Raw genomic sequence first — 26,516 nt, forward strand, 5'->3', positions numbered from 1 at the left:
GAGGGATGCAGGAAAAACATAAAAAGTCAGCAGCTTAGTCAAGGAGATCCAAAAAGGTGCTGAAGAAAATAACATGTTAAAAACCATCTTAGATCAAATGGATAAAACAATTCAAAGAGCTACTGAGGAGAAGAATGCTTTAAGAAGCAGAAATGGACAGATGGGAAAAGAGATAAGAAAACTCTGAAGAAAACAAATCCTTCAGATGTAGAATGGAGCTAAAAGAAGCTGAAGAATTTATGCAAAGTCAAGACACAATACTTCAGAACCAAAAGAACGACAAATTAGAAGAAAATTTGAAACATCACTGAAAAAACAACTGATCTGGAAAACAAATACAGGAAAGATAATTTAAAAATTATTGGGATACCTGAAAGATATGATCAGGAAAAGAGCCTTGACCTCATTTTTAAAGAGTTCCTACAGGAAAATTGCCCAGATATCCTAGAAGCAGAGGGCAAAATAGAAATTGAGAGAATCCACTGATCTCCCCTGGAAAGAAATTCAAAAAAAAACAAAAAACCAAACCCAGGAATATTATAATCAAGTTCCTAAACTCCCAAGTCAAAGAGAAAATATTGCAAGCAGCCAGAAGGCCATAATTCAAATATCGTGGAGCTTCAGTCAGAATCACACAGGACTTAGCAGCAACTACATTAAGGGCTTGTAGGGCTTGGAATATAATATTCCGGAAGGTAAAAGGATTTTGGAATGCAACCGAGAATCAACTACCCAGCAAAACTGAATATCCTCTTCTAGGGGAAAAGATGGACTTTTAATGAACCTGGGGAATTTCAATTGTTCCTGTTGAAACAAGCAGAGCTGAACAGAAAGTTTGATCTTCAAATACAGGACTCAGGTGAAGCATAGAGAATGGAGGAGAAGGGTAAAATATGCGAGACTTAATGATGATGAACTGCATATGTTCCTGCATAGAAAAATGATACTGATAATATTCATATAAAACTTCTCATTTAATAGAACAGATAGAAGGAGCTTTTATAGATGAAGCACAGGAGAGAGCTGAATTTGAAGATATAATATAATATAAAAATGGAGTCAATGGCTAAAAGGGAAATGTACTGGGAGTAAGAGGAAAGGAAAGGTAGAATAGGCTAAGATATTTCATATAATAAGATTTTTTTATTATAATGAGCTATTGCAATGATATGGAAAGGGGGAAGGCAAGGGGGAATCAGGGAGCCTTTGCTCTCATCAGAGGTGGCTTGGGGAATAGACATCTAGAGTAAAAAGGAGAGAAGGGGGACAGGGGGAAGGGGGGATGTGAGTGATGGAGGAGAGGGTGAATCATGGGACAGAGTGGTCAGATATAACACATTTTCTTTTTTTACTTCTTGCAAGGGTCTGGGATTGGGTTGCCTGTCCAGCACCACGGGACCAGTTGCTGGGCCTTAGGGCTGGTATGTGGGCTCAGGGACTCTTGGCCCCAGGGCCAGTGATCAGTCCACTCAACCACTAAGTTACCCTACAGCACATTTTAGAAGAGGGAAAGAGTTAAAGGAGAGATAAAATATAGTATATGGTAGTGGGGAGGTATGGATTGAAGAAGTTGCGATCAGTAACAGCAACAGTGGAAAAATATGGAAGTAGCTTCTGTGATGGACTTATCATAAAGAATGTGATCAACTCCAGAAAGAGCTGATGGTGTTGGAACACTGACTGAAGCACATGTTTTTTACTCTTTCCTTTACTTTATTTCTCATGAGGGTCTATATTTTGGGGGGGGTATTATGTTTACTTTTAAACAAGAATATTTTAGTAATGTGTAAAAAATCATTTGTACAAAAATAAAATTAATTAAAAATAACTACCATAGAATAGATATTTAATCTAATCTATTTCAATTATAACTTTTCACCTTTGAAAAATTATAGTTTCTATATTAATAATATTTTTATAACACACATTACAAATATTTCTAAGAATTTATTAAGTGGTCTCACCTTATCACTGGAGTAAATAGACTGTGAAGACGGCAGTACAACCTTACACCCTGTGTAAAAGAAAGATATTTTGTATCAAGTAAGGTCACTCCAAGAACATATCAGCAATAATGATGTTAAAAAAGTTAGCTGAATTAAATTATATCACATGAATTTCAAAATAAAATTAATAAAATGAAAATTTTATCATGACTATATTATGCTAGTATGATAAAAGATTTCAAATGTTTCCTTCAAATATAAATGTTTCTTGAAATATTAAAAAACATAAACAAACTAATTGTATGTTTAGTTTAATATAAATATAGACAATAAAACACTGATATTTGCAAATTTCAATCTATACATACATTTCTATATTCCAAATAGACAAAATTGTATGTAGTTATGTAAGCATATGAATATATGTAAACATATACAAACACAATGACTAGATTCTTCAGTCATTCAGTTTTATTGATCCTTTAAAGATTATTGCAATGGCATAAACTTAAGTCTCTTAAATCTATATTAAAAAAATTAAAGGAGATGCTGAGTGAGATGAGCAGAACCAGAAAAACACTGTATACCCTAACAGCAACATGGGAGTGATGTTCAACCTTGAAGGACTCGCTCATTCCATCAGTGCAACAATCAGGAACAATTTTGGGCTGTCTGCAAAGGAGAGTGCCATCTGTATCCAGATAAGGAGCTGTGGAGTTTGAACAAAGTTCAAGGACTATTCCCTTTAATTTAGGAAAAAAAAACAGATATCTTATTGTCTGATCTTGTTACCTCTTAGACTTCTCTTCTTTAAGGATATGATTTCTCTCTCATCACACCCAATTTGGATCAAGGTACAACACAGAAACAAAGTAAGACTGACAGAGTGCTTTCCATGGGGCTGGGGCTGGGGCTGGGGGTGGGGAAGCAAGATTGGGGGGAAAATTGTAAAACTCAAATAATATCTTTAATAAAAATTAATTTAAAAAATTAAAGGAAATAAAAGGTTGTTCTTATATTCCATTTGGTAATTGACCATACTAGAAGAGTTCTGCAGTGATTTTTTTTAGTTTCTCATAAAATAAATCCACAGTTAACATAAGGGAGAGTTTATTACCTTGGAAATCACATCCTGCATTTCATTTCTTGGATAAAATGTCCCATCATCATAGCGAAATCTATATAACATCTGTTCTGGTTTGAATTGATGTTTATCACTGACTAAGAGAAAAAAAATAATATATTAATATTCTGAATTGTTAATAACAACCATGAAGAACATAATTCAACAAGAATTTAATAACAAAGTATTTTTCCATAATGCTTAAAACTTTTAATTTGAAAAAACTAATTTCAATTTTTTTACAAAATAAAAGAGGAATAAGAAAACTTTTATCATTTTCATAAAACCACAAAATTTCTTCAAATTTAAGGGGTGGTTTGCAATACCATTACAGATTAGTAGCAGATAGTTCATTAAATTATTCTCACACATAAACAATAGACTCATAGGGATGATGTCCTATATACTACAAAATTTAGGCATTACTTTTTATATGCCTGGATCTCAATAAATGACTGACTAAAGAAGACTTTAGAGGTTCATCCATCTAGCCAGGTGAACCCACTCAACTCACACTTTCAGTCAAAACTTCACTTAAACCATTCCTGAAAATTTAATTTATTCTAAACTTTCTGGATAATACAAAATATCATTGTGCCACTTATTCCAAAACTTAATAGTTCTGACAATTATGATTTTTTCTCTCTAGGCAAAATCCCACATATTTTAGTATAAATACATTTTCTTGGCCTGCCTTCAAAAGAAACTAAAGGTAGTTGATCTTAAACCACAATATAGCTATCTTCTCCATATATGTAATTGAAGAAAATCATTAGATTGCCACTTGGCTTTCCCTTCTCTAAGGTACCTAATCTCATTATAACTAGTCTCATATGGTTATTGTTGATCTTAAAAGAAAAATAAATATTTATATTTGAATATGTTCTTTATAGGGGAGAAGTTGACATTTTACACAATTAATCATTTAATTCAGTGAGCTCTAGCTCATGCCTAAATGGGAGATTAGGGCTTTTGGTTATTTGCCCAAAACATGAGAATGACAGGAAGTTATCTGAATCACTAAGGAACATGAGTTCCATATGGGTACACTTGTCAGAAGTGAGCCAACTCCAAGGATGAGATTAATACCAATAAATACATAAATGCTTATCTAATTACCCCAATTCTATCTAGTTATTTTCATTGCTTAAGTGCATCTAAATGAGAAATAAGATAAGCAGATAGACTCCCCAAGATCTCTGGACTTCATGGGTACTGTCTCCATGAGCAGAAATACACGAAAGAAAAATAAAGAACAAAAACTGAATAATTTTTCGAGTACCCATGCCATGCTTAAAGGGCAGTCATTGCATTTTTTCCAACTATTCTTCCTATTCTCATTTTATTTAAAATGTTATTAAAAATTCTGCCATAATACCAGGATATTTTTAGATCAACTATGTATGTTACTCTGAGCCTTTTTCTGAGAAGTGAACCAGAAGTACCAGGCAGACCTTCAATGTCTTTTCTCTTGACCCAAGCAATATTTGGCATAACCCTTATCCAAGAAAAAGGTCTGAATACAGAATATTGTCACCTATATCCAACTTCTTCTTATTTTGCTGGCATATAAATAGTAAAGTCCCTAGATAATTAATTAGCAGATTCTCATGTCACTCTAATGTGAAAAAAAAGTTTCCATGTTCACAGTATTTCTACTGATTCAACAAATTGAACGCTATCATTAAGTTTTTTTGTTCCCATGTAATGAACTGAAGTATTTGTGCTCAGAACATATTGAACAAAGGAAGAAGAAAGAAACCAACTCTTTCTAAATACCACAGAGAGAGCATATGAGCTCAAGGAAACAATGTCCACTGTACCAAGCCTTGCCTCTGGTAAAGTTCTCAGCAATATTTGCAATGTGAATAATAACAATAATAGCCAACTTTTCTTGCTCTCTCTAAAACAGATGGTTCATTCAACTTTATTTTAAGAATTCTATTTTCACTGAAACACAGCTGGGACCACATACTAATGAAAGTAGCATGTCTGGCTCATGCTACTTTACTCTAATGTAATTATTCTTTTATTGTAAAACCATAAAATGTATTTTTAACTTTTGGGATTAGTGTATTTTGTGGGAAAATGTAAATATCCGTAGATATTTTTTTGGCAAAAAAGCCTTCTATTGGCAAAAGGTCAATATTTATTTTTTCAATATAAATATAAGTTGATATTCTGAAATGTAATTCAATCTCACATTTGGAATGGTGATTTCCAGATAAGGGAGGGTATGTGCTATTGAAATCAAACTATGAAAAAAAAACTTAACAATACTAAACACCACCACACTGACTCCTATTATGACAACTGCACTCATTAACTTAAAAATGTCAATTGCCACAAATCATCTTTAAATTATTATTGCAACTAAGTTTGGGAAAATGCATTGTGCTCTGTGTATTCATATTTCAATGTGATTCACTTCATTCCATATCAACCAATATTTACTTAACAGTCTAAGTCTAGAGATAAAAAAAATGAATGTTTCCTTCTTTCAAATCACTTTAAATCTAATGTGGGAGATGAATAGGAGGTGTTAAGATAGGTCCATAGATAAAGTTTAAAGTAGGCTGTATGAAGTAGCATTAAAAAATATTATAGCACTGCAGAATAAGATGAAATCTGTAGCACCTTGTACACTGTGATCCCTTACTGTATATTTGTTTAATTGAAGTGAATCAGACTGGGCATATCAGGTTATATTTAAGCAATAGAACTTGAGAAGGGCCCTAAGTGATGAGTAGAATTTCAATTAGCATAGATGAAAGTGTAGGGCATTCTAGGCAGAAGGAACAGTATGGAAAAGGAGATAAAAGCAAGAAAACAAGTGGTGAATTCAGGTGAGAATGTGTATTCCAGTACAAAATGCTTCATAGAGTACATAAGAACATAGATTTGGAAAAGTAACTCACAATTACATTGTGAACTCCTTGAAATCCAGACTGATTATGGACTTAATTCTGCAGGTGATGAATAAAACAAAATGAGAGAAATGGGAAAGGAGTCATAAAATGGGTTCAAATCCCAGATTCTCTCTCAGCTTCCTCATATAAAATGAGATTGAACTGAAAAGATGATCTTTAAATATATTTTCTTTCTTTTTTTAAATCCTATGGTCCTGTGAATAATATGATCACAACTATGGTTAGGAAAAATTATATGAGAATAGAATGTGGAATGGATTGAAGAAGACAAAGACTTCACATCTGAAATAGCAAGGAGGAGCATAGAGATATAAAAGATGAATCCCAGTTTTCAAGTCTGGGTGACTATCAGGATGCTGATTTTATTAGAAAAAGTAAGGAAATCAGTTCATTGAGTTCATTTGGAGAATGACAATTTTACTTTTAAAATGTTGATTTTTGAGACTAACCATAATAATTAGTGCAATTATGGAATTATAAGGCTAGAGCATAAAATGAGATTAAATTTGGAGATACAATATTCTATTTATAGAAGTGATCAATTAAGTCATAAAAATTCCAAAAGGAAAATATACACAGACTGGGAGAAAAAAGATGACAGAAGACAGAACCCTGGACAGTGCCAGTGGAATGGAAAAAAGAGAAATCAATAGAAGAAAAAGAAAAGAAGTAAGAGAACATAAATATAAGAATCAAGTTAATTCAGGGACAGGGATAGAAAAGAGAGAAGGAACTTTAAGATAGGGTAAGGTAATTGAAAGTTGCAAGGAAACTGAAATGGAAAAAAGCAATTTCTTTTGATTTGAAGATTAGAAAGTAACTGATGACCTTCAGGAAAATAGTTTTTTTCAAGTGGCTAGGAGAGAAGTCACATTACAAAGGATTGATTAGTAAATAGTTACATAAAAATGAAAACAAAAAATCTTTATAGAAGATGATTTTTGATATTCTCTAGCAGAATGAGAAGATTATAAAAGTATCTTTATGTTGCCAATAGAATGTTTAGGCAGATTAGATTTAATAAATAGACATATGTTTACACATATGCACATAATCATACATATGAATGTTTCTCATTATAAATATCTATATATGCACATATACATGTATAAATATATAAGAAACAATATTTTTATCTTAATTGATCAAATTATCTGGGAAAATTTTAATACCAATCCCAATTTATTCATCTACTTGATATCTTATATGGGTAAATTAAATGTTCTTATTAATTATAATTCAATCACAACTATGTATTTGGAAAGAAGGCAATAAGATTACTTACCACATCCTAGTTGGTATTGTGTATTTTATATCCTCAGAGTCCTATCTGAACTGGGGCCCCTGGACCAGGAACCCTAAGATTTTAAAACTTTCCATGTCATGAAGTCATAATGGCTTACAAAGAAGGCCTTTAGGGAACTCCCTAGGTAAAAATATCACCATCTTTTCTTATCCCTTCCTTAAATCTTAATTTTGCTCTTCACATCTCACCTACATGATTATGTCCTTTTGTTAATGATCAAAGGCAACATCTTAAGATGCTATTTGAGAGGAGTTAGAGAAGGAAGAGAAGACATTGATTAATATTCTTCATGGCTATAATACATCATAAAAGTACAAACATTCCAGTAAGTATGTAGTACTGTCTGAGAAAGTTGATTTTTAGACTGAAATCTAAAACAGTATATAGATAGGGGAGGAGGAATACATAGAAGATGTAAGATAGAAGATTGGAAAAGTTACAAAAGGAGGAAATGAAATCCTAAGGTGGAAGCATATAATTTAACAGAAAATAATGTCTTTTAATCTTCTTTAGGTTTGTTTTTTGTTTGTTTGTTTTTCATTTTTACAAGGCAATGGGGTTAAGTGGCTTGTGCAAGGCCACATAGCTAGGTAATTATTAAGTGTCTCAGGCCGCATTTAAACTCAGGTCCTCCTGACTCCAAGGTCGGTGCTCTGTTCACTGTGCCACCTAGTCACCCCTTTTCATTTCCTTTAGAAGAGAGTTCTTGTCACTGATTTTTTAAAGGCATTCTAAATTACAAAATACTTATAGCAGCATCATTTGTAGTAGCAAGGAACTAGGGGGAAAACAGATGCACATATATTGGGGAATGTTCAAACAAGTAGGACATGAATGTAATGGAATATTCATGTCCTATAAGAAATAGCATAAAATATGAATACAGATCGTAGGGAAAGACTCGTCTCAACTAATGCCATGTAAGGCAAGCAAGGCCAAGAAAACAAAATGTACAATAACTATAACAATATAAATGTACAACTCTCCCAAAACAATTTAAAAAAATGTAAAATAATGAAGAATAAATTGGTCCCTAAAGGAGAAATAGAAAAAATCATCTCCTTCCTCTTTTGGATAGGTGGGGGCCCATGAAACATTGCACACACACACACAAACACTGTATAATGCATTGACTGGTTTGGATGATTTTTCACTTTCTTCTTCTTTTTCTTATTTCATTTTTTAAAAAAAATATTTTATATGGATGGCTCTCTGAGTGGGAAAGAAGATATAGGGAAACTTAGGCAATATAGAAACAAACAAACAATATCAATAAATGTTATTTTTAAGTAGAAGTTCCTTGAAGGAAATAATGATTCATTTTCATCTTTCTATCTCTTGTCTTTTAGCAGTGTCCTTTCTGCTTGTTGATTGATTTAATGAATAGAACAAAGAAGAAGAAAGTAGAGAATCAAAATTTTGGAATTGAAGAGAAAGAATTCAAAGAAATTTCTTTCATGTTAGATAATCCCAATCTTCATTGAAAAGGAGGAGTTATCTTTTAAGGCTTTCTTGAAGCCTACAAGTAAGAAGTCAAGGGTTTGATCAAAGTAAAATTGAAATATGAAAACTGGAATGAGAGATCAACAAGATATAATTCAAGGAATTATGGCATCTGAGCATCAAGTTGATGATATTTTGGGGGAAAATAATCTAAAAAAATCAATCATTCAGAGAGCTAAGACCAGAAACTCACTTTTAACAAACATTTCTCATTCTGACCGATCTATAATTTGTTTATGGCTAATTACTATTTTTTGTATATTATGCAAATAAAATACTCAATAATAAAAGAATCAAATAATTTCAAAAGTGCAACAAATGGACCTTAGAGATCAAGTAGCCCACAGTTTACCTGAATAAGAAACCCTTCCTATAGCATAACTGACAAGAAGTAACAATATGATGTTTGAGAATTTCTAAGAGGAAATCCCCTACCTCACATATACTACTTTGGTATAATATTAATTTGGCATAGTTCTTTCTTACATAAAGTCTAAATATGCTTTGATGAAGTCTCTACCTATGGTTCCTAATTTTATCTTTCTGGACTTTAAGAAAAGCAGCTTTTAGAATCTATTCATTTTCCTGCTATGATTTTTAAATCATAAAATTTTAAAAATATTTCAACTAAATATGAATTTCAGAAAGTCCAATTCAAAATAGATTTGCAGAAAGCCTTCAATTTATAAGCATGGTACTATTTCCATATTCTAAGGAAAATTAAAATATTACTCATGTTGGAGGTCAATCATTCCATTTTGCAAGGACAAATTTAACAATGACTTAGAATGAAAGACTTAGCAACTGGTGGGTTTGTACTTTATAGGCTGAAATAATTGCTGAAACTAATGGATCAACTTCCACACTGGTTGATTAGGTATAGTAACAGAGCACAGTCAAGGCCAGGGTCATTTGCCATTACTCTTTTAGTATGGTATTAATGACTTATTGGAGAAAATTTAAAATATACTGAATGGAAAAAATCACTATTACTGTATTCAGGTTATAGTTTTTAACTTAGTGGACTGATTACATCTCACTATAGGAAATATCTTAGGATCCCAAAAGTAAAAAAAAATAACATTTTTTAAAAAAGGATTACCTGGAGAAGGGAAAATACGGATAAATTAAACTGGGTTTAACATGTTTTCAAATTTTTCTAGATATTTCTGACCATAGAAAGAGGAAATAAAAACTTGAAAATCAATTTAGTCTAGTGTGTTTTTACTTAGAAATCCCATATGAAAAAAGAATGACATACATTTCATTGTACATAATTATCTTTTTATCTTATCTTAAAATATTTAAATATTTTAAAAGTAAATAACATAAATATAACCATAACATAAATGTTTACATATACAAAAGACATAAGAATTAAGATCCATACATAAGAATATAGATTTAACCTTGGAATTATGCCTAAATGAAAAATTTTAATAAGATTTCATTTAAAATATACTTACAGGGCAGCTAGGTGGCGCAGTGGATAGAGCACTGGCCTTGGAGTCAGGAGGACCTGAGTTCAAATGGAGCCTCAGACACATATTAATTGACTATCTGTGTGACCTTGGGCAAGTCCCTCTTAACCACATTGCTTTAAATAAAAACAAAAATTAAAAATTAAAAAATATATTTACCATGGTGGATAATGCCATTCTCTAATAATGCTTGTCCCAAATGAACACCTTCCTCAGGTTTATGAATCTCACCAATCTCCAATAGCCAGGATACAAATTCACTATGACAGAAAGGCAATAAGGGGAAAAAATACTTTCAGTAGATAGACTTATTTTCTTCTTGTATTATGCATTCACCAAACAAAATACATGAACAGCAAAATGTTCTTATATCAAATATGTTTACCCTGCTAAGCATCCTTTTAAATTCATGCCTATCTCAGTCTAGAAACAGTTTATATTGATAAACCCCAAATCCATGTTTAATAATTTTTTATTGAATTCAAGTTCTCCAGTCAATAGGAATAACTAAAAACTAGAAAGCAATTTATGAATAGAAAATTCAAAATTAGACAAATCTCTTAATCCCATTTCTTAAATTGTGCACTACAATAAACTCCATTTAGAAGAGAGAGAGAGACTTAAATTATGATTTAAAAAGAACAATAAAGATTTATCTTTACCAGGAGAGGGATATATTTTGATTCAGCAAATAGCATTATTTATTAAGGATATTATTCATGTGCTTTACTACATGAAGACAAAATTTATATACAATAAAAAATCATTAAAAGAAAAAAATCAGTGATTGGGAAATATTCATTACAATTGTGATGAATAAAATTTGACATCTGAAATATATGATCAAATATTAAAAAGTCACAATGGTAATTGCCATTCAAAACAGTCAAAGGGATAAAGAATATGAATGGAATTTCCAGAAAAGCGAAAATTTTAAACAACTTTTGGAATATTGAACCTTAGATAATAATCAATACAAATTAAAACTATTTTGAGATATTATTTGCTATTGATGAAACAGATGAAAATATCAAAAGTCATGAAATTCATTGAGGCTAAGGATGAAATTCGAGTCTAAAAACAGATACACTTCACTGCTGGAGGGAAAAAATTTTGGTAGAATCTTTTCTGAGAGAATAAACAAAAACTTAGTAAAAAGCAATCATAATATTTGATTTAATATGAGATTTTTGTTAATATATTAAAAGTACTATCAAAAAAAACAAAGAAAAATAATTATTCAACATTGTTCAGGGAAATAATATATATAAACCCTAAAAATTAGAAACAATTTAAATGCACATTAACAAGACAGTCACTAGAAAAAACATTGGTTCTCTAAGGAAAATGCAAATATGACCAATAGGTATGAGATATACAGATATATCTAGATAGGACTATAGGAAATAATACAAAGCAAAAAAAAAAAAAAAAGCAGAAACAGAATTAAAGCATACAAACTATGAGGATATAAGAGGAAAACTAAATGAGAACGAATAGAGATTCAAAGAACCCCAGTAAAGATTGAAGACTAATCAATCCTGGGAAAATTCTAATGGCAATCATATTCTTATTCAATATGGCTCCATAATAATGTAAATTATTTGATCAATATTAGCATTAGAAAAAAATTTAAGCCTTCCTACTTAGGAGTGTGGAAAATTTTTATCATGTTGTGATTTCTCTCTTCTAAATAGGGTGTAAATTTCATATTCATTGTAAATTTAGAGCCAATAAATTATGAAGCAACAGGATTAATAAGAGCCCTTCTACCTATAAACTAAATATAATGAAGAACAGAGACCAGAATTTTATGACATAATAAGATGAAATTCTATAATATACTAGATGATAATGATGTTTTGTCTTTAACTGTGAATCAATATCTGAAAGATAATGACAGATAATTATTAGCTATATGATCCTGGACAAGTCACTTATCCTATTTGTTTTCACTCATTAGAAAAGAAAATGGAAAAAAAAATACTCCAGTGAGAAAATTCCATGCACATCATTGAAGTGCTATTTTCCATGGGGTCAAAAAGAGTTAGAAATGTTTGAAAAACTAACCCTTTCTTAGTATTCAAAGGTTAGTTCAATCAGGATAATTAGACTGAAAAAAATGTGCAAACATGAAAAAAGAACCAGACAACAAAAAGTACTATGATGACAAGGAAGATCAAGAAACAAACTCAGAAGAAGGCAACTATGTGAAAACAGCTACAGAAGCTCAAAGGGGGAAAATATGAATCTGACATAAGTCTAGCAAGAATTTCTGGAAGAGTTGAAAATTATTTTCAAAATCAAATAAGAGTGGCAGAGGAAAAATTGGGGAAAGGATTAAGAGCAATGCAAGAAAATTATGAGAAGACAATTACTTGGTAATAGAGGCACAAAAAGTAATGCAGAAAATAGCGCTCTAAAAGAATAAAATAAGTAAAATGGAAAAAGTAGATACCAAATTTCAGTGATGAAAACAATCTTTAAAAAACAGAAATAGAAAAAAAGGGTAAAAAGTCAGAAAAGCTCATTGAAGGATATAAATTCTTAAAAAATAAGAATTGGGCAAGAGGAAGTTAATGACTTGATAAGATAACTGGAAACAATATAACAAAGTCAAAAGAATGAAAAAAAGAGAAGAAAATGTAGAGAGAAGTACTGACCTGAAAAATAGATCAAGGTGAAATAATTTAAGAATTACTGAACAGTTTGAAAACCATAATCAAAAAAAGAGACTAGGCATCATATTTTGAGATGTTTTAAAGGAAAACTGCCCCAATATCCTAGAACTAGAAAATAAAATAAAAACTGAAAAGTCCAATAAATATAACCTGAAAGAATTCCCAAAATAAAAACTTCCAGGAATTTTATAGTCAAATATATGAGATTTCAAGTGAAAGAGAAAATATGTCAAGCAGGAAGAAAAAAAACATCTAAATATCATGGAGTTATAATTAAATCATGAATGATTTAGCAACAATCACTTGAAAGGAACAGAAAGTTTAGAATATATTTCAGAAAACAATGGAGCTAGAATTATAATCAAGGATAACTTACTCAGTTAAAGTGAATATAGTTCTTCAGGGGGAAAATGAAAATATAGAACTTTCAGCATTCTGGATGAAAAGATCAGAGATGAATAGAAAAACTGACTTTCAACTAGAAGACTTAGAAATTTAAAAAGAAATCATAAGAGACTAAATAATATTAAACTATATATACTCTTATATAACGAGATGACACTTGTACCTCCTAAAAACAAGGTAATTATTAGGTCAGGAAAAATGACTTCATAGAGATAGATGGCAGAGTAAGTGAATTAATTACAATGCAAATGATCAGAACAAAAAATGTGTGGGTAAAAAGGCAGAATGTCCTAGAAGAAGGAAGAGGAAGAATGGAGAAAATTATCTCACATAAAAGAGGCACACAAATAACTTTTACCATGATACAAATGATGGGACAATATTTCAATCTCACTCTCATGTGAATTAGTTCTAAGAGGGATACATGTCCATACACACATACACATACATACACAAATACATTCATTCAAGTGGGTATGGAAATTTATATTACCCAACAGAGAATTAGGAAGGAATGAAATAAGAGAAAGGGGGATGGTGATAAAAGACAAGGTGGATTAAGTAGTCACAAGCAAAACAGATTTTGGGAGAGGGACAGAGTAAAAAGAAAGAAAGAATGGTAAAAACAAAGAAAATATGATGGAGCGAAATGCATACTTAATAATCATAACTAGATGGAATAAGATGGAATTCCATGAGATGGAATCATCCACAAAACTTAAGTATAATGTGGAATGTAATAAAAATCATTATCAAATAACCTCTTTACAAGAGACATAAGAAAGACAGAGGTAGCACTTATTATCTCAGACAAAGTAAAAGCAAAACTACATCTTGCTATATCAATCCTGAAGATAATTTACATGTAATAAATGGCACAGCGAAAGAATTATGAGAGGAAAAGTTAAATGAGTTGGAGGAGGAAATATTAAACTTTACTAGTTGGGGACCTTGACAATTGAAAACAATGGAGCAGAAAAAGAATGGACAACTTTCAGAGATTTCGTGCACACACTTCATTTTCTCATCTGGGTCAGAACACTCATAAACATCAAAACTGATTTGATGAAAATGTTGGGTAAATACAGAAGTCACTAAATGAAAAATGAGAACTCCAAAGGTTTTATCAGCAGGATAGTTCATACAACTCTAAAAAGACGACATTTAATTCCATGTTGTCTTTTTAGAGTTGTATGAACTATCCTGATGATATATGTCCCAAATTCATAAAAAAAGTGAAAGCAATCTATAGGTGCAAAAATTTCTGTAGCAATTATTACTTTTTGTGGTGGCAAGTAATGGGAAATTAAGAGAATTCCCATCAATTAAAGAATAGCTTAACAATGTTTGTATATGATTGCTATAGGATATTCTTTTGCTTTAAGAAATGATGAGCAGGGTGGTTTCATTGAAATCCGAAAGTACATTTATGAACCCATGCAAAATGAAATGTACAAAACCAGAACATCATGCAAATATTTGATGATGAGCAACTGTGAAAGGCAACTTCTCTAATCATAATAATGATCCAAGACAATTCCAAAAGATTCATGATGAAAAACATGATCCATCTCCAGAGACAAACTCAAATTAGATTAAAACATTTTTTTTCCAACTTCCTTTATGGCTCTTGCTTTCTTTTTACAGAATGGCTAATAGGGAAATAAATTTTGGATGACATATTTCTTTTCTCAATGGGAAGAATATGAGGCCCAAATTTTTTAGAAAAAAATGTTTAAAATAATTTAAAAAAACCCATATATCTCAATCAAGGTTTTCGAACTTACCTTCCAAGAAAACATTTAGGGAAAGTAGTCAATTTTCTCTTTCTATCTTTGATAAGATTTCCTTGTTGACACATCATTTTATAAAGTTTCTCTCCCTGTTCAGAGATCATGACCCATGTATCTTGTTCCATCCCCAGTTTTAATCCTAACAAAAATGAAAAAAAGGAAAAAAGGAAACAAACCTTGGAGTTAGATTTTATGGCAAAATTTCCCTTCTCTAGCTACCAAAATTATATTATATACTTTTTAATAATGAAAATAAACTCATATAGCTATAGAATTTTAAAACTTAAAGATCAACTTCATTTTATGAATGAGGAAAAAGTAAAGAGATGTGAATAATGTCTCAGAATCTGTCAACATTATCAATTAATAAGAATCCTAGTAAATTTCACACATCTATCTTATTTCAATATCAAATTTGTATTTTGGAATACATATTTATGTACAATGAATCCAACTGATAAAAAATAATTAACTGGTCAATTCAAACCAAAATTGAGTTGGTGTTTTTTTTTTAAGTTAATAATAAACTTTGCTAAAATGATGTGGTTTTAAAAGAGTTTTCAAGGGGGAAAGTGAGGTGGTGCAGTGGATAGAGCACTGGCCCTGGAGTCAGGAGGACCTGAGTTCAAATATGTCCTCAGACAATTAATAATTACCTAGCTGTGTGATCTTAGGCAAGTCACTTAACCCCACTGCCTTGCAAAAACAAACAATAAAAAAGTTTTCAAGGAAAGATATTTTTCATTGTTTTAATTCAACTAGCACTTCATTGGACACCTCTTCTTTCTGTTGACCAGTCTATGGTGTAGACTGAACATGGATTGTACCTCATGCACACAAGTTGATAAAAGAAATTGCTGGAAAACGATATACATTTTCCTGCATATATCTAGTTATTTCTATTTTTAAATCAATAATCCTGAAGTGCATTCACTTATAATAGATTTATATGATTCAGAGCTAGTGATAGAATTCAGGAGTCTCCTTTCCTATTCTATTAAGAATGAGGAGAGGACAGAGGTGAGATTTCATTATTAAAGAGAATTCCCAGGGATGAAACTCCTACCTGTGCAGGTTTACACCTGCTTTGCAGTTTAAACTTTCACAGAGTTCCTTGGGGACCCTAAGAAGTTATAATTACCTGTTCAGAGTTAAATTTTCACTATATGTCAGAGGCAAATCTTGATGAAGACCAGCTCTTAATCAGTTACAAAACACTTCTCTGTAATAATGTTTATGCCTAAATGCTGAAGAATTTCAGATTACAAATTTCCAAGAGAGTAAATTGAAGATAAGTACAACCCAGTTTAGTTGCAAAGGGTTCACTTTGCTGTTTAAAACAAACTGACCAATCCATTACTACTTAATCTACTTGATAAACCATGGCAGGAAACATTGTATTAAAGAAAGTATCAGATTAAGAGTAGTGTTAGTTCAGTTTGTATCTCATCCCCAGCACATTCTAGCTCTGCAAATATGGGTTATTCTCTAAGCCTCAACTTCCTCATCTGAAAAAATGGGAATAGTATTGTTTATAGTCCATTCAAGGAGTTCTGAGCATCAGTAAGAGAATGAATATGCTACACTGTATTATGCTGCTCAATTTTGTCTCTTATGAATAAACCATATAAAGTTGCTTGTCAGTTACCATGAACAGGCTCCAAAAATTATTGAACAAGAGACAGATTAAAACAAATAGTAGTCTTTTCAACATTATTTTACCAATAATCTTTTCTCTTTCCTCTTTTTTATTTTCAGTAGCACAAAAGTACTATATAATGGGATGCTCACAGAAAAGGTGCCTCAAAAGCCTCAGCCTTATTTTAATCTTTGGGGACATCTAGTAAAATAGTAAATCTTGCTTTCTTCTTTGTGTTTTTCACAGGTGATTATATAGTAGAAAGAAATCTAGACCTTGGACTCAGGAAATCAGGCTTCAAATCCCTACTTTATCATACGCTAATTGTTAGACCTTTACAAAATCATTTAACCTGTTTTGGCCTCAGGTTCCTCATCTATAAAATGGAATAGTTCTGTCATTTAAGCAATTTCTTTATTAAATTGTGGGGGGCATGAAATGCCCACTTCAAAAGGGCTGAAAGTGAAAATAATATAATACATGCAAAGCATTTTAATCATAAAATATAATGCCATTTTTTATTTATTCAGTTTTAAATTACTATCGAATTACCTAAGTATTGTTGATGCAATATTATGATTACTAATTACCAGGTCACTTGACAAATCCAAGTAAATATATATTAACCACCTACTCTAGAAAGAAGATATTCAAATGAATGTGAGATTCTCACACTAACGTAGTTTGCATTCTAGTATGCCAACTTCACAAATAAATAGATTATAAGATAGGTGTGAAACTGTATGAGAAAAGAACAAAGAAAGTGCTCTAATAAAAAGCAAAGATTTATTTTGGTCAGAGTGAATAAATAAAACTTGACAAGAAAGGAAATATAATAACCTAATTATTGGCACTTACCTTTTCGTCTTTCTCTTTCTTTCATAATAGCTTCTAACCATTCATGCTTTTCTTCAGGTGTTTTAGCCATACACACAAACCATTTATTCTTTGCTGTATTATGTATCTTCCAACCATTAACAACAATATGTCCACTACTATGAAAATCAGCTGAAATGAAATAATTTTTAAAATTGAAGAATAGAGTGTAATGTATATGAAATACATTGAATTTACCCCAAGAATTTCTGAATTTTTAAAATAATAACAAGATGAACTGCACTCTAAATGATCACAAACTATAAACAGTTGTAAGGTTGTGATTCCATTTTTATCCCAATTAATAGCTTTAAATGTATAATCAAAATAGTCCTGTGATCTCTCCATGAGGTATAAATCTCTCTGATGGAATCAAGAAATGTATGGAAATGGTTGGCTCACCAAAAAAGTCAACCACCCCTCTTGAGAGGAAGAAAGAAGATTGGAAGTAGATCAGTTAAAGGGTAGAAGATCTTAGGTTTCCAAGTACTTTAAGGAGGAAATAGCCAGGGTTGTCTTCCGGTCAGCTCTCAGATTTAGAGAGTCCATTACTAAATTTTCACTGAGAACTTAGAAAAGTTTTCACCTAGAAAGACAATCACATCAAATTAGGGCTTGATTTCCTAGACTGTTAACTTTATAGACTAAAAAAATGGTTTAACCTAATATGACTAATGTAGAGAATCCAGTATTGAAGTCATCTCCAGACTAGAGATCTGATCATTGTAGGTTACTAATTGAAACTGAGATAGTACATTAAAGTTTTCAAACTGACACATCCATTAATTCATTTGAATCTCACCATATCCATGCAAATAATCTTGTGCCTACAACAGAGGGCTCAGGCAACAGCTTCTGAGGCAAGGATAGAAGTGCAGAGGGTATTAACATTTGCAGTCCAAGAGTAGATGGTACAGAGGACAGAGTACCAACCCTAGAGTCAGAAGTATCTGAGTTCAAATCCAGCCTCAGACACTTTATTTATCAGCTATATGATGTTGAGCAAGTCACTTAACCCAACTGCCTCACAAAAGAAACAAAAGAAAATTGCAGTCCAGTGCCCATGTCACCAGACAGAAGAGACCAGTAAGACCCAAATTATCCAACTAAGAAAAGGACACACCTAGGGCAAAATAGGTCACTTGATAAGAGAGAAAGACAGAAAGACAGAGACAGAGAGAGAAAAAAAAAGCAAGAGACAGAGACACAGAAGGAAAGGTGGAATTAAAGACAAAGAAGTAATAGACAAAGACAGAGACAGAGAGACAGAGACAGAGAAAGACTGAAAACAAACGCAAAAAAGCATGGACAAAGGTGAATACAGAAAGATAACCACCAGAGTGAAAGAATAATTCTGGATATGAACTCAAGAAAGGACTTGTAGCAACCAGGAGATTACCTTTGGACATGAAATCTCTAAAAATAATGCCTTACTACTATTATTATACTCCTAGGTCTGTGCTCATTTCCTCATGTATATTATATTTATTTGTGGGAGAATGTACTGTAGAATTTTGGGAGTCTGTTTTGCTCCAACTGTTCCTAGTATACCAGGTTTTTTGTGGGGGTTTTTTTTAGGTTTTTTTTTTTTTGCAAGGCAAATGGGGTTAAGTGGCTTGCCCAAGGCCACACGGCTAGATTTGAACCCAGGTACTCCTGACTCCAAGGCCAGTGCTTTATCCACTATGCCACCTAGCCGCTCCAGTATACCAGTTTTGTAAACACCTTTGCTAAGAGTTACAATACAGGCTGATGTTCAGTAAGATTCACACAAACAGGGCTCCCACAGTGCGAAAAACTTAGATCCTCAAGGGTATCCCTAGTTCCCTGAGACTCTTAGTAGTCAGTTTCTCTCTGATTCTATGGACGAGCAATATGAATATGAATCAAAGGACACAAGCATGTAATCCAGAGAAACATACTCAGCAAAGCATTTATATTAATTGAATAAAATAATAAATTCTAAAAGAATAAGATTACAGTGATATTCAACTCTCCTAACTTACAGTATCAAATGGAATATCCAAGCCTTGCATGAAGCCTTTCTTAATTATTTTATCACACTATCCATCATAAGTACTATTATGTGACGTTTCATTTATTCTATCCAAAATTCTTTTCAAAAATTGTTTTGGGAAAAACATATAGAACATAATAGAATCCTAATGTTTTTACAACATAATAAAAACTAGAATAAAACTGAGGAATTCCCAAAAGATTTGTTTTCCACATAATGGTAACAAGGGGAAATAATGCAAATATATGGAAATAAATGCATTATTGCATACAGTTAAAAAAGCTAATCTTGTTCCCAAAACTATTCCACTCTTGCCACTCAGTTGGCATGGATCCAAACTTATTGTTTCTTCTGAGTCTGTTGCATGCTAAGTAGTTTTCTCCAGATCCCACAGGTCCATTTTTGCTAAACAGTCACATAGCAGTCAACTAGTGTCACTTCATTTCAACTAACAATAGATATAATGAATATTTCCTTATTAGTGGCATGTAAATTTGCTTCTTGCCCTAATCAAGCAAAGAATGCAAACAGGACAAAATCATTACTAGTATCCCTACACTGTGGAATCTTCACCAGTAAGCAATCCCAAGAACTTCAGGGAAATTATCAATAACTATTTGTAAATCATATTTTGTCATCTCTCCCAGAAATTTAGCTGGTCAAAACGATGATTTGAAGTGAATGAAAATGAGAGAGCATGGGAATGTCCCTGTGGTTTTGTGAAAAGTAGACTGTTCTGATGCATTTTCCCAAATGATATATTTTATTAGTTCAGGATCATTCTTTCAAATCAGGTAAAATCAAGTCAACAATCACTGATTAAAAGTTTACTATTTGCCAGCCACTATGCTAAACCCTGGCAATAACAAAGAAATGCAAAAGAAAATTTCTATCTTATTAGAGAAGCAACTGGCCAACAACTGTGGACAAACAAGGATATAAGGATTCAGGATATTTAGAGATAATCACTAGAGGAGACTGGGGAAAACTTCTTTCAGAAAGTGGAAATTTTAACTGGGACCTAAAGGAAACTGAGGAAACTAGGGAGCAGAGATATGAAAGGTAAGTATTACAAACATGGAGCACAGTCAGTGAAAATTTCATGGAGTCAAGTGATAAAATAATATGCTTTAGAAATATGAGGGAGGCTAATGTCTATTTGCAGTGTGCATTCAAGAGAAAAAGTTATAAAAAAGGTAGGAAGAGGCCAATGTCTTATTTAAATTAAAACAATATAATTTTCATTAAATTTAAATTAAAACAATAAAATCTACATCTCTTCTAATCTGTTCCATTGTTTTATCACATTATTTCTAGGTATGGACACATACTTTCAAAGAGAATATTGACAAACATTACTAAATTAAATCCAGAGCTATCAGAAACATTCTTAATTAAATACAACAAAGTTCATATTATATATTCCCTAAATCAGACAGGATATATCTCAAAATTTTATAAGTATTGAACTCATTTATCATAGTTGGGAAGGCACAGAATTATTTTGCTTCTACTTTCAAAAGAGATTTATCATAAAAAATTTCTCTAAATTATTACTTTTTAGAGAAATGCAAATTAAAGCATCTCCGAGATACCACCTCACACCTCTCAGACTGGCCAATATGACCAGAAATGACAATGATCAATGTTGGAAGGGATGTGGGAAATCTGGGACACATATGTTGTTGGTGGAGCTGTGAACTTTCTGGAGAACAAGTTGGAATTATGCCCAAAGAGCTACAAAAATGTGCATACCCTTTGAGCCAGCAATACCACTACCGGGTCTATACCCTGAAGAGATTTTGAAAAAAGAGTTAAAAACATCACTTGTACAAAAATATTCATAGCAGCCCTGTTTGTGGTGGCAAAGAATTGGAAATTAAGTGAATGTCCATCAATTGGGGAATGGCTTAACAAACTATGGTATATGTATGTAACGGAACACTATTGTTCCATTAGAAACCAGGAGGGATGGGAATTCAGTGAAGCCTGGAAGGATTTGCATGAGCTGATGCTGAGCAAGATGAGCAGAACCAGAAGAACATTGCACACCCTAACAGCAACCTGGGGGGTGATGAACGACCTTGATGGACTTGTTCATTCCATCAGTACAACAATCAGGGACAATTTGGGGCCATCTGCAATGGAGAATACCATCTGTATCCAGAGCAAGAGTTATGGAGTTTGAACAAAGACCAAAGACTATCACCTTTAATTTAGAAAAAAAAAAAAAAACATTATCTAATTATGCAATTTTGTTATCTCTAATACTTTATTTTCCTTCCTTAAGGTTATTTCTGTCTCATTACATTCAACTTAGATCAGTGTATATACCATGGAAACAATGTAAAGACTAACAGAATGCCTTCTTGTGGGGGTGGCGGGAGGGAAGCAAGAACTGGGGGAGGGATTGTAAAACTCAAAATAAATCTTTCTAAAAAAGAGAGAGAATTATCAACACCCCTAAAGGCTGAAAAGCTGATAAAATATATACCTTCATTAAATTAGAAAAATTTGAAAGTTTTAGCACAGAAGTAAACTATAAATTATACCTATATTCACTATCTCTGTGCCATTTCATTTCTCTTAATACTTCCTTTATGTAGTCAAGTAAAAATATAAATTTAGAAATATAGAAATGGTCTTGTTACCTGTTTTTGTCTCTCACAACTGTCATACAGGAATACACACACACACACACACACACACACACAAATATTCTTTCCATTACTCTCTTCTCCCTTTCTTTTTCTCTGTACTCCTTTTCCCTCTCCGATCCCCCTTGGTCGTTTTTCCCCCCTTCACTCTTCATCTGTATTCTGTCTTCCACATCCACTTTTTCTCCCTTTCCTTCACTCCCTTCCTATACCCTTCTTCCCTCCTTAACACCTTTTATTTTTTTAGAGACAGGGCCCCACCTACATGACTTCTCTAGTCCTTCTCTTCCCCGTCCCTCTCCCTACTCCTCACAAAAAAGTCAAACAGCCTCTCCCTCCCACTGAGAAATTCCCTGGTCAGTCTTCCAATCATGTCTGATTGTGGAAGAACATAACCAAATAGATACAACTTATATTAGAGTTAAAGGAAATAGGGTGGGAAATCCATGATCATTTATACATGATGGTTGATGGAATCAAGAAGAACTGTAGATTCAGAATGTCAGATATGCAAACCTATTTTCTAGAAGCTCCCCAAATTGGCTGCAATTCCACTGCCATAGTCTAAAGCCATATTTCCTCACATATGAAATATCTATAGAAGTCTCCTATCTCAACTCTCTACCTCTATTTCTCTTCAAATCATTCTGAACAATGCTGCTAAACAAATATTCCTTAAAAACTACTTTTCTCACAAATTGTGGTATATGAATGTAAGAAATCACAAGCAGCTAAATCATTACTGATTAGAGAAATGCAAATTAAAGCATTTCTGAGGTACCACTCAGACCGGTCAATATGACGAGAAAAGACAAAGATCAGTGTTGGAGGGGATGTGGGAAATCTGAGACACTAATGCATTGTTGGTGGAACTGGGGACTCCTCCAACTTTTCTGGAGATCAGTTTGGAATTATGCCAAAGGGGCAATAAAAGTGCTTACTCTTTGATTCAGCAATACTACTACCAGGTCTATACCCTGAGGAGATCATGACAAAGGGTGAAAACATCACTTGTACAAAAATATTCATAGGAGCCCCCTGTTTGTGGTGGCAAAGAATTGGAGGTTGAGTGAATGTCCACCAATTAGGTAATGGCTAAACAAATTGTGGTATATGTATATGATGGAACTCTATTGCTCTATTAGAAACCAGGAGGGATGGGAAATCAGAGAAGCCTGGAAGGAGTTGTGTAAACTAATGCAGAGCAAGATGAGCAGAAACAGAAGAATACTGTACACCTTAACAGTAACATGGGGTTGATGATCAGTCTTAATGAACTGGCTCATTTCATCATTCAGGGACAATTTTGGGGTATCTATGATGAATGCCATCTGTATTCAGAGAAAGAATTGTGGAGTTTAAACAAAGACCAAAAACTAGTAATTTAAAACTATTTAATTTAATTTAAAAAAGTTGTCTTATTATGTAATTTTGCTATCTCTTATATTTTAATTTTTGCTTTAAGGATATGGTTTCTCTCTCAACACATTCAATTTTGATCAATGTGTAGCATGGAAACAATGAAAAGGCTATCAGACGGCCTTCTTTGGGGGGGTCAGGGTTGGGAAGTGAGATTGGGGGAAAATTGTAAAATTCAAAAATATTAATAATAAGAAAAGAATTCAGGAGCAGGAGGAATTCAGAAAAATACTGATGCTGAGTGGAGTGAGTAGAACCAGAAGAACATTGTATACAATGGCAGCATTGTGTGATGATGAACTATGATAAACTTATCTCTTCAAAACAATAGAGTGATCAAAGCAATTCCAAAAGATTTGTGATGGAAAAATTCCTTTCCACATCCAGGGAAAGAATTATAGAGTCTAAATGGTAGACCAAAGCCTATTATTTTCACTTTTTAAAATGTGGTTTCTTTTTTGTTTTTTCTTTCTCCTGGTTTTTTCCCCTTTATTTTTAGTCTTTTTTTTCACAGCATGAATAATATGTTATATGTTTAACAAGACTGTACATGCATAATCTATATTAAATTATTTGCTCTCCTGAGGAGGGCAGAAAGAAGGGAGGAAGGCGAGAAAAATATAGAATGTTAAAATATGTTCACCCACTGCTCAAAAAACGTAATTCCTATTATATTAAATCTGAACTTTTTAACTTTAGGATTTCCACCTAGCTCCATCCAATTTACCACACCTTACTTCCCACTATCATCCAAAATGTTTCCTTCACTCTAATTGAGTCTGTCTCACTATTGCCCCAAGTCAACATCCAAGCCATTTACCATACTGTTGCCTATTCTAGATGTTCCCTCTCTTCTTTCCCTCACCTATCTATATCATGTTTTCCAAGGAGCCTAGTATAGATTTTTTTTATCTCTTAATTTCTAAAACATTTATGATGATGATAATATCAGCAATATTTATAAGAGCTGATCTAAAGTTTAGTGTTTTCCCTTATATCTATTTCTCTACTACAACCATCTAGTGCTCCTAGTTCTCCTCTAAAATAAAGAAAATAAGTTTAACTTGAAAATACAAATATAAGAATGCAGAATGAGTCTACCCTTAAGTGCAAAAGATTTTGCTTCTCTTATTTAAATTTACCCAGTTCTTGCAATAGATATATATATATATATATATATATTTTGAAATAATTTCTATTCTTTCCCCTCCTTGTCATCCTACTCTAGATACACATGAGTTTGCAACTTTCATAAATACTGTACTCCATAATACTGCAGATGTAGTTTAGTGAATTATCACTTTCCTCATTCTAGAAATTATCCTCTTTTCATCTAGCCCTAAACTAGATGAAATGAAGTATAAAGAAAAATGAATTAAAACTGCAAATATATATATATATATATATATATATATATATATATATATATATACCGTTTTAAGATTTACAAAGATGATATACATACTGTCTCATCTGATTCTCAAAACAACTCTGTGAGGTAGGTGCTGCTCTTATAGCATTTTCACAATGAGGAGAATGAAGTAAAGAGGTTAAGAGATTTATATATTTGGGTCACACTACTAGTAATGCCTGAGGCAAGATTTGATTCCAAGTCTTCCTGATTCTAAATCAAGTATTCTACCATGCACTATCGAATTTACTTGTCTTATAGCAATCACATTTACATACATATAAATAATAGATGTCTGTCTGCATACATATACACATATCTGTCTGCATATACATGTGTAAGTATAAATTAAATTTATTTACATATTTATATATTAAAAATAAAATGCATTTATATACATATTTATTTACAAATAGATGTATTTATATACACAAACATGCAAATGTACATACATATAATATATATATGTATATATATATATATATATATATATATATATATGCTTGGCACAGTACTTGGAGCATATAAGAGATTTAGTAACTACTGTTTATTGATTGATATATGTGTATACTTGCACATGTGAATATAAATGTATAAACTTATTTATGCATACAAAAGTTTATTTTCTCAAGTATATCATAACTTCCTTGAAGGAAAATATTATGTTTTAAGCTAATTCTATATCTCAGACACATTTTTTCCCTGCCAAGGGCTTAACATAGTGCAGAGGATATAAGAGACATTCAATGAGTGCCTAATTAATAGTGTGACCCAAAAATTAACTAAACTTGTAATCCAAATTCACCTCAACAATTTCATCCCATATAAGAATATTGTTCCTATATGTGTTGTATATTGTTTAATCAATTTTCAGTCATGTTCAACTCTTCATGACAACATTTTGGGGTTTTTGAAGCGGTTTGCCATTTCCTTCTCCAACTTATTTTACAGATGAGCAAACCGAGCCAAACAGGGTTAAATGATTTGCCCTGGTGGAGTTTTTTGTAAGTGTCTAAGGCCAAATTTGAACTCAGGAAGCATAATTTTTCTGACACCAGGTCAGATACTCTATCCATTGTGACACCTAACTGTCCATTATAGTTATATGACTATTCAATCTAGATTTGTGTTCCACAAGATCAGTTTACTGCCTAAGGCAGTAGATAGGGCAGGACAAAAGTAATGTTGATTGCCTCACAGCTATAGTGAATGATACTTTGAAAGAAAACAAATGTGGCAGCATTTTAAAAGATTTAAAGAAAAGTGATAACAAAACATTTATAGGGGTTAAATTTTATCTCTGTTCTGGCTATTTAAATTTCTTGAAGA

At 32.3% G+C, this 26,516-nt stretch overlaps 1 protein-coding gene across 1 annotated transcript in view; it reads right to left on the reverse strand.

Annotated features, from left to right (window-relative positions):
* The window catches only part of PREX2 (phosphatidylinositol-3,4,5-trisphosphate dependent Rac exchange factor 2), a 401,699-nt gene that overhangs the window by 223,802 nt on the left and 151,381 nt on the right, over positions 1 to 26,516 (reverse strand). The window contains exons 8-12 of the mRNA XM_074202053.1: positions 17,666 to 17,815; positions 15,163 to 15,307; positions 10,449 to 10,549; positions 3,064 to 3,167; positions 1,965 to 2,014 (exon numbers count right to left, since the gene is read on the reverse strand). Of these exons, the coding sequence (XP_074058154.1) occupies positions 1,965 to 2,014; positions 3,064 to 3,167; positions 10,449 to 10,549; positions 15,163 to 15,307; positions 17,666 to 17,815 (550 nt within the window). The remainder of the gene's footprint in view (positions 1 to 1,964; positions 2,015 to 3,063; positions 3,168 to 10,448; positions 10,550 to 15,162; positions 15,308 to 17,665; positions 17,816 to 26,516) is intronic.

Source organism: Macrotis lagotis, chromosome X (genome assembly GCF_037893015.1).
Source record: "Macrotis lagotis isolate mMagLag1 chromosome X, bilby.v1.9.chrom.fasta, whole genome shotgun sequence".
Lineage (NCBI taxonomy): Eukaryota > Metazoa > Chordata > Mammalia > Peramelemorphia > Peramelidae > Macrotis > Macrotis lagotis.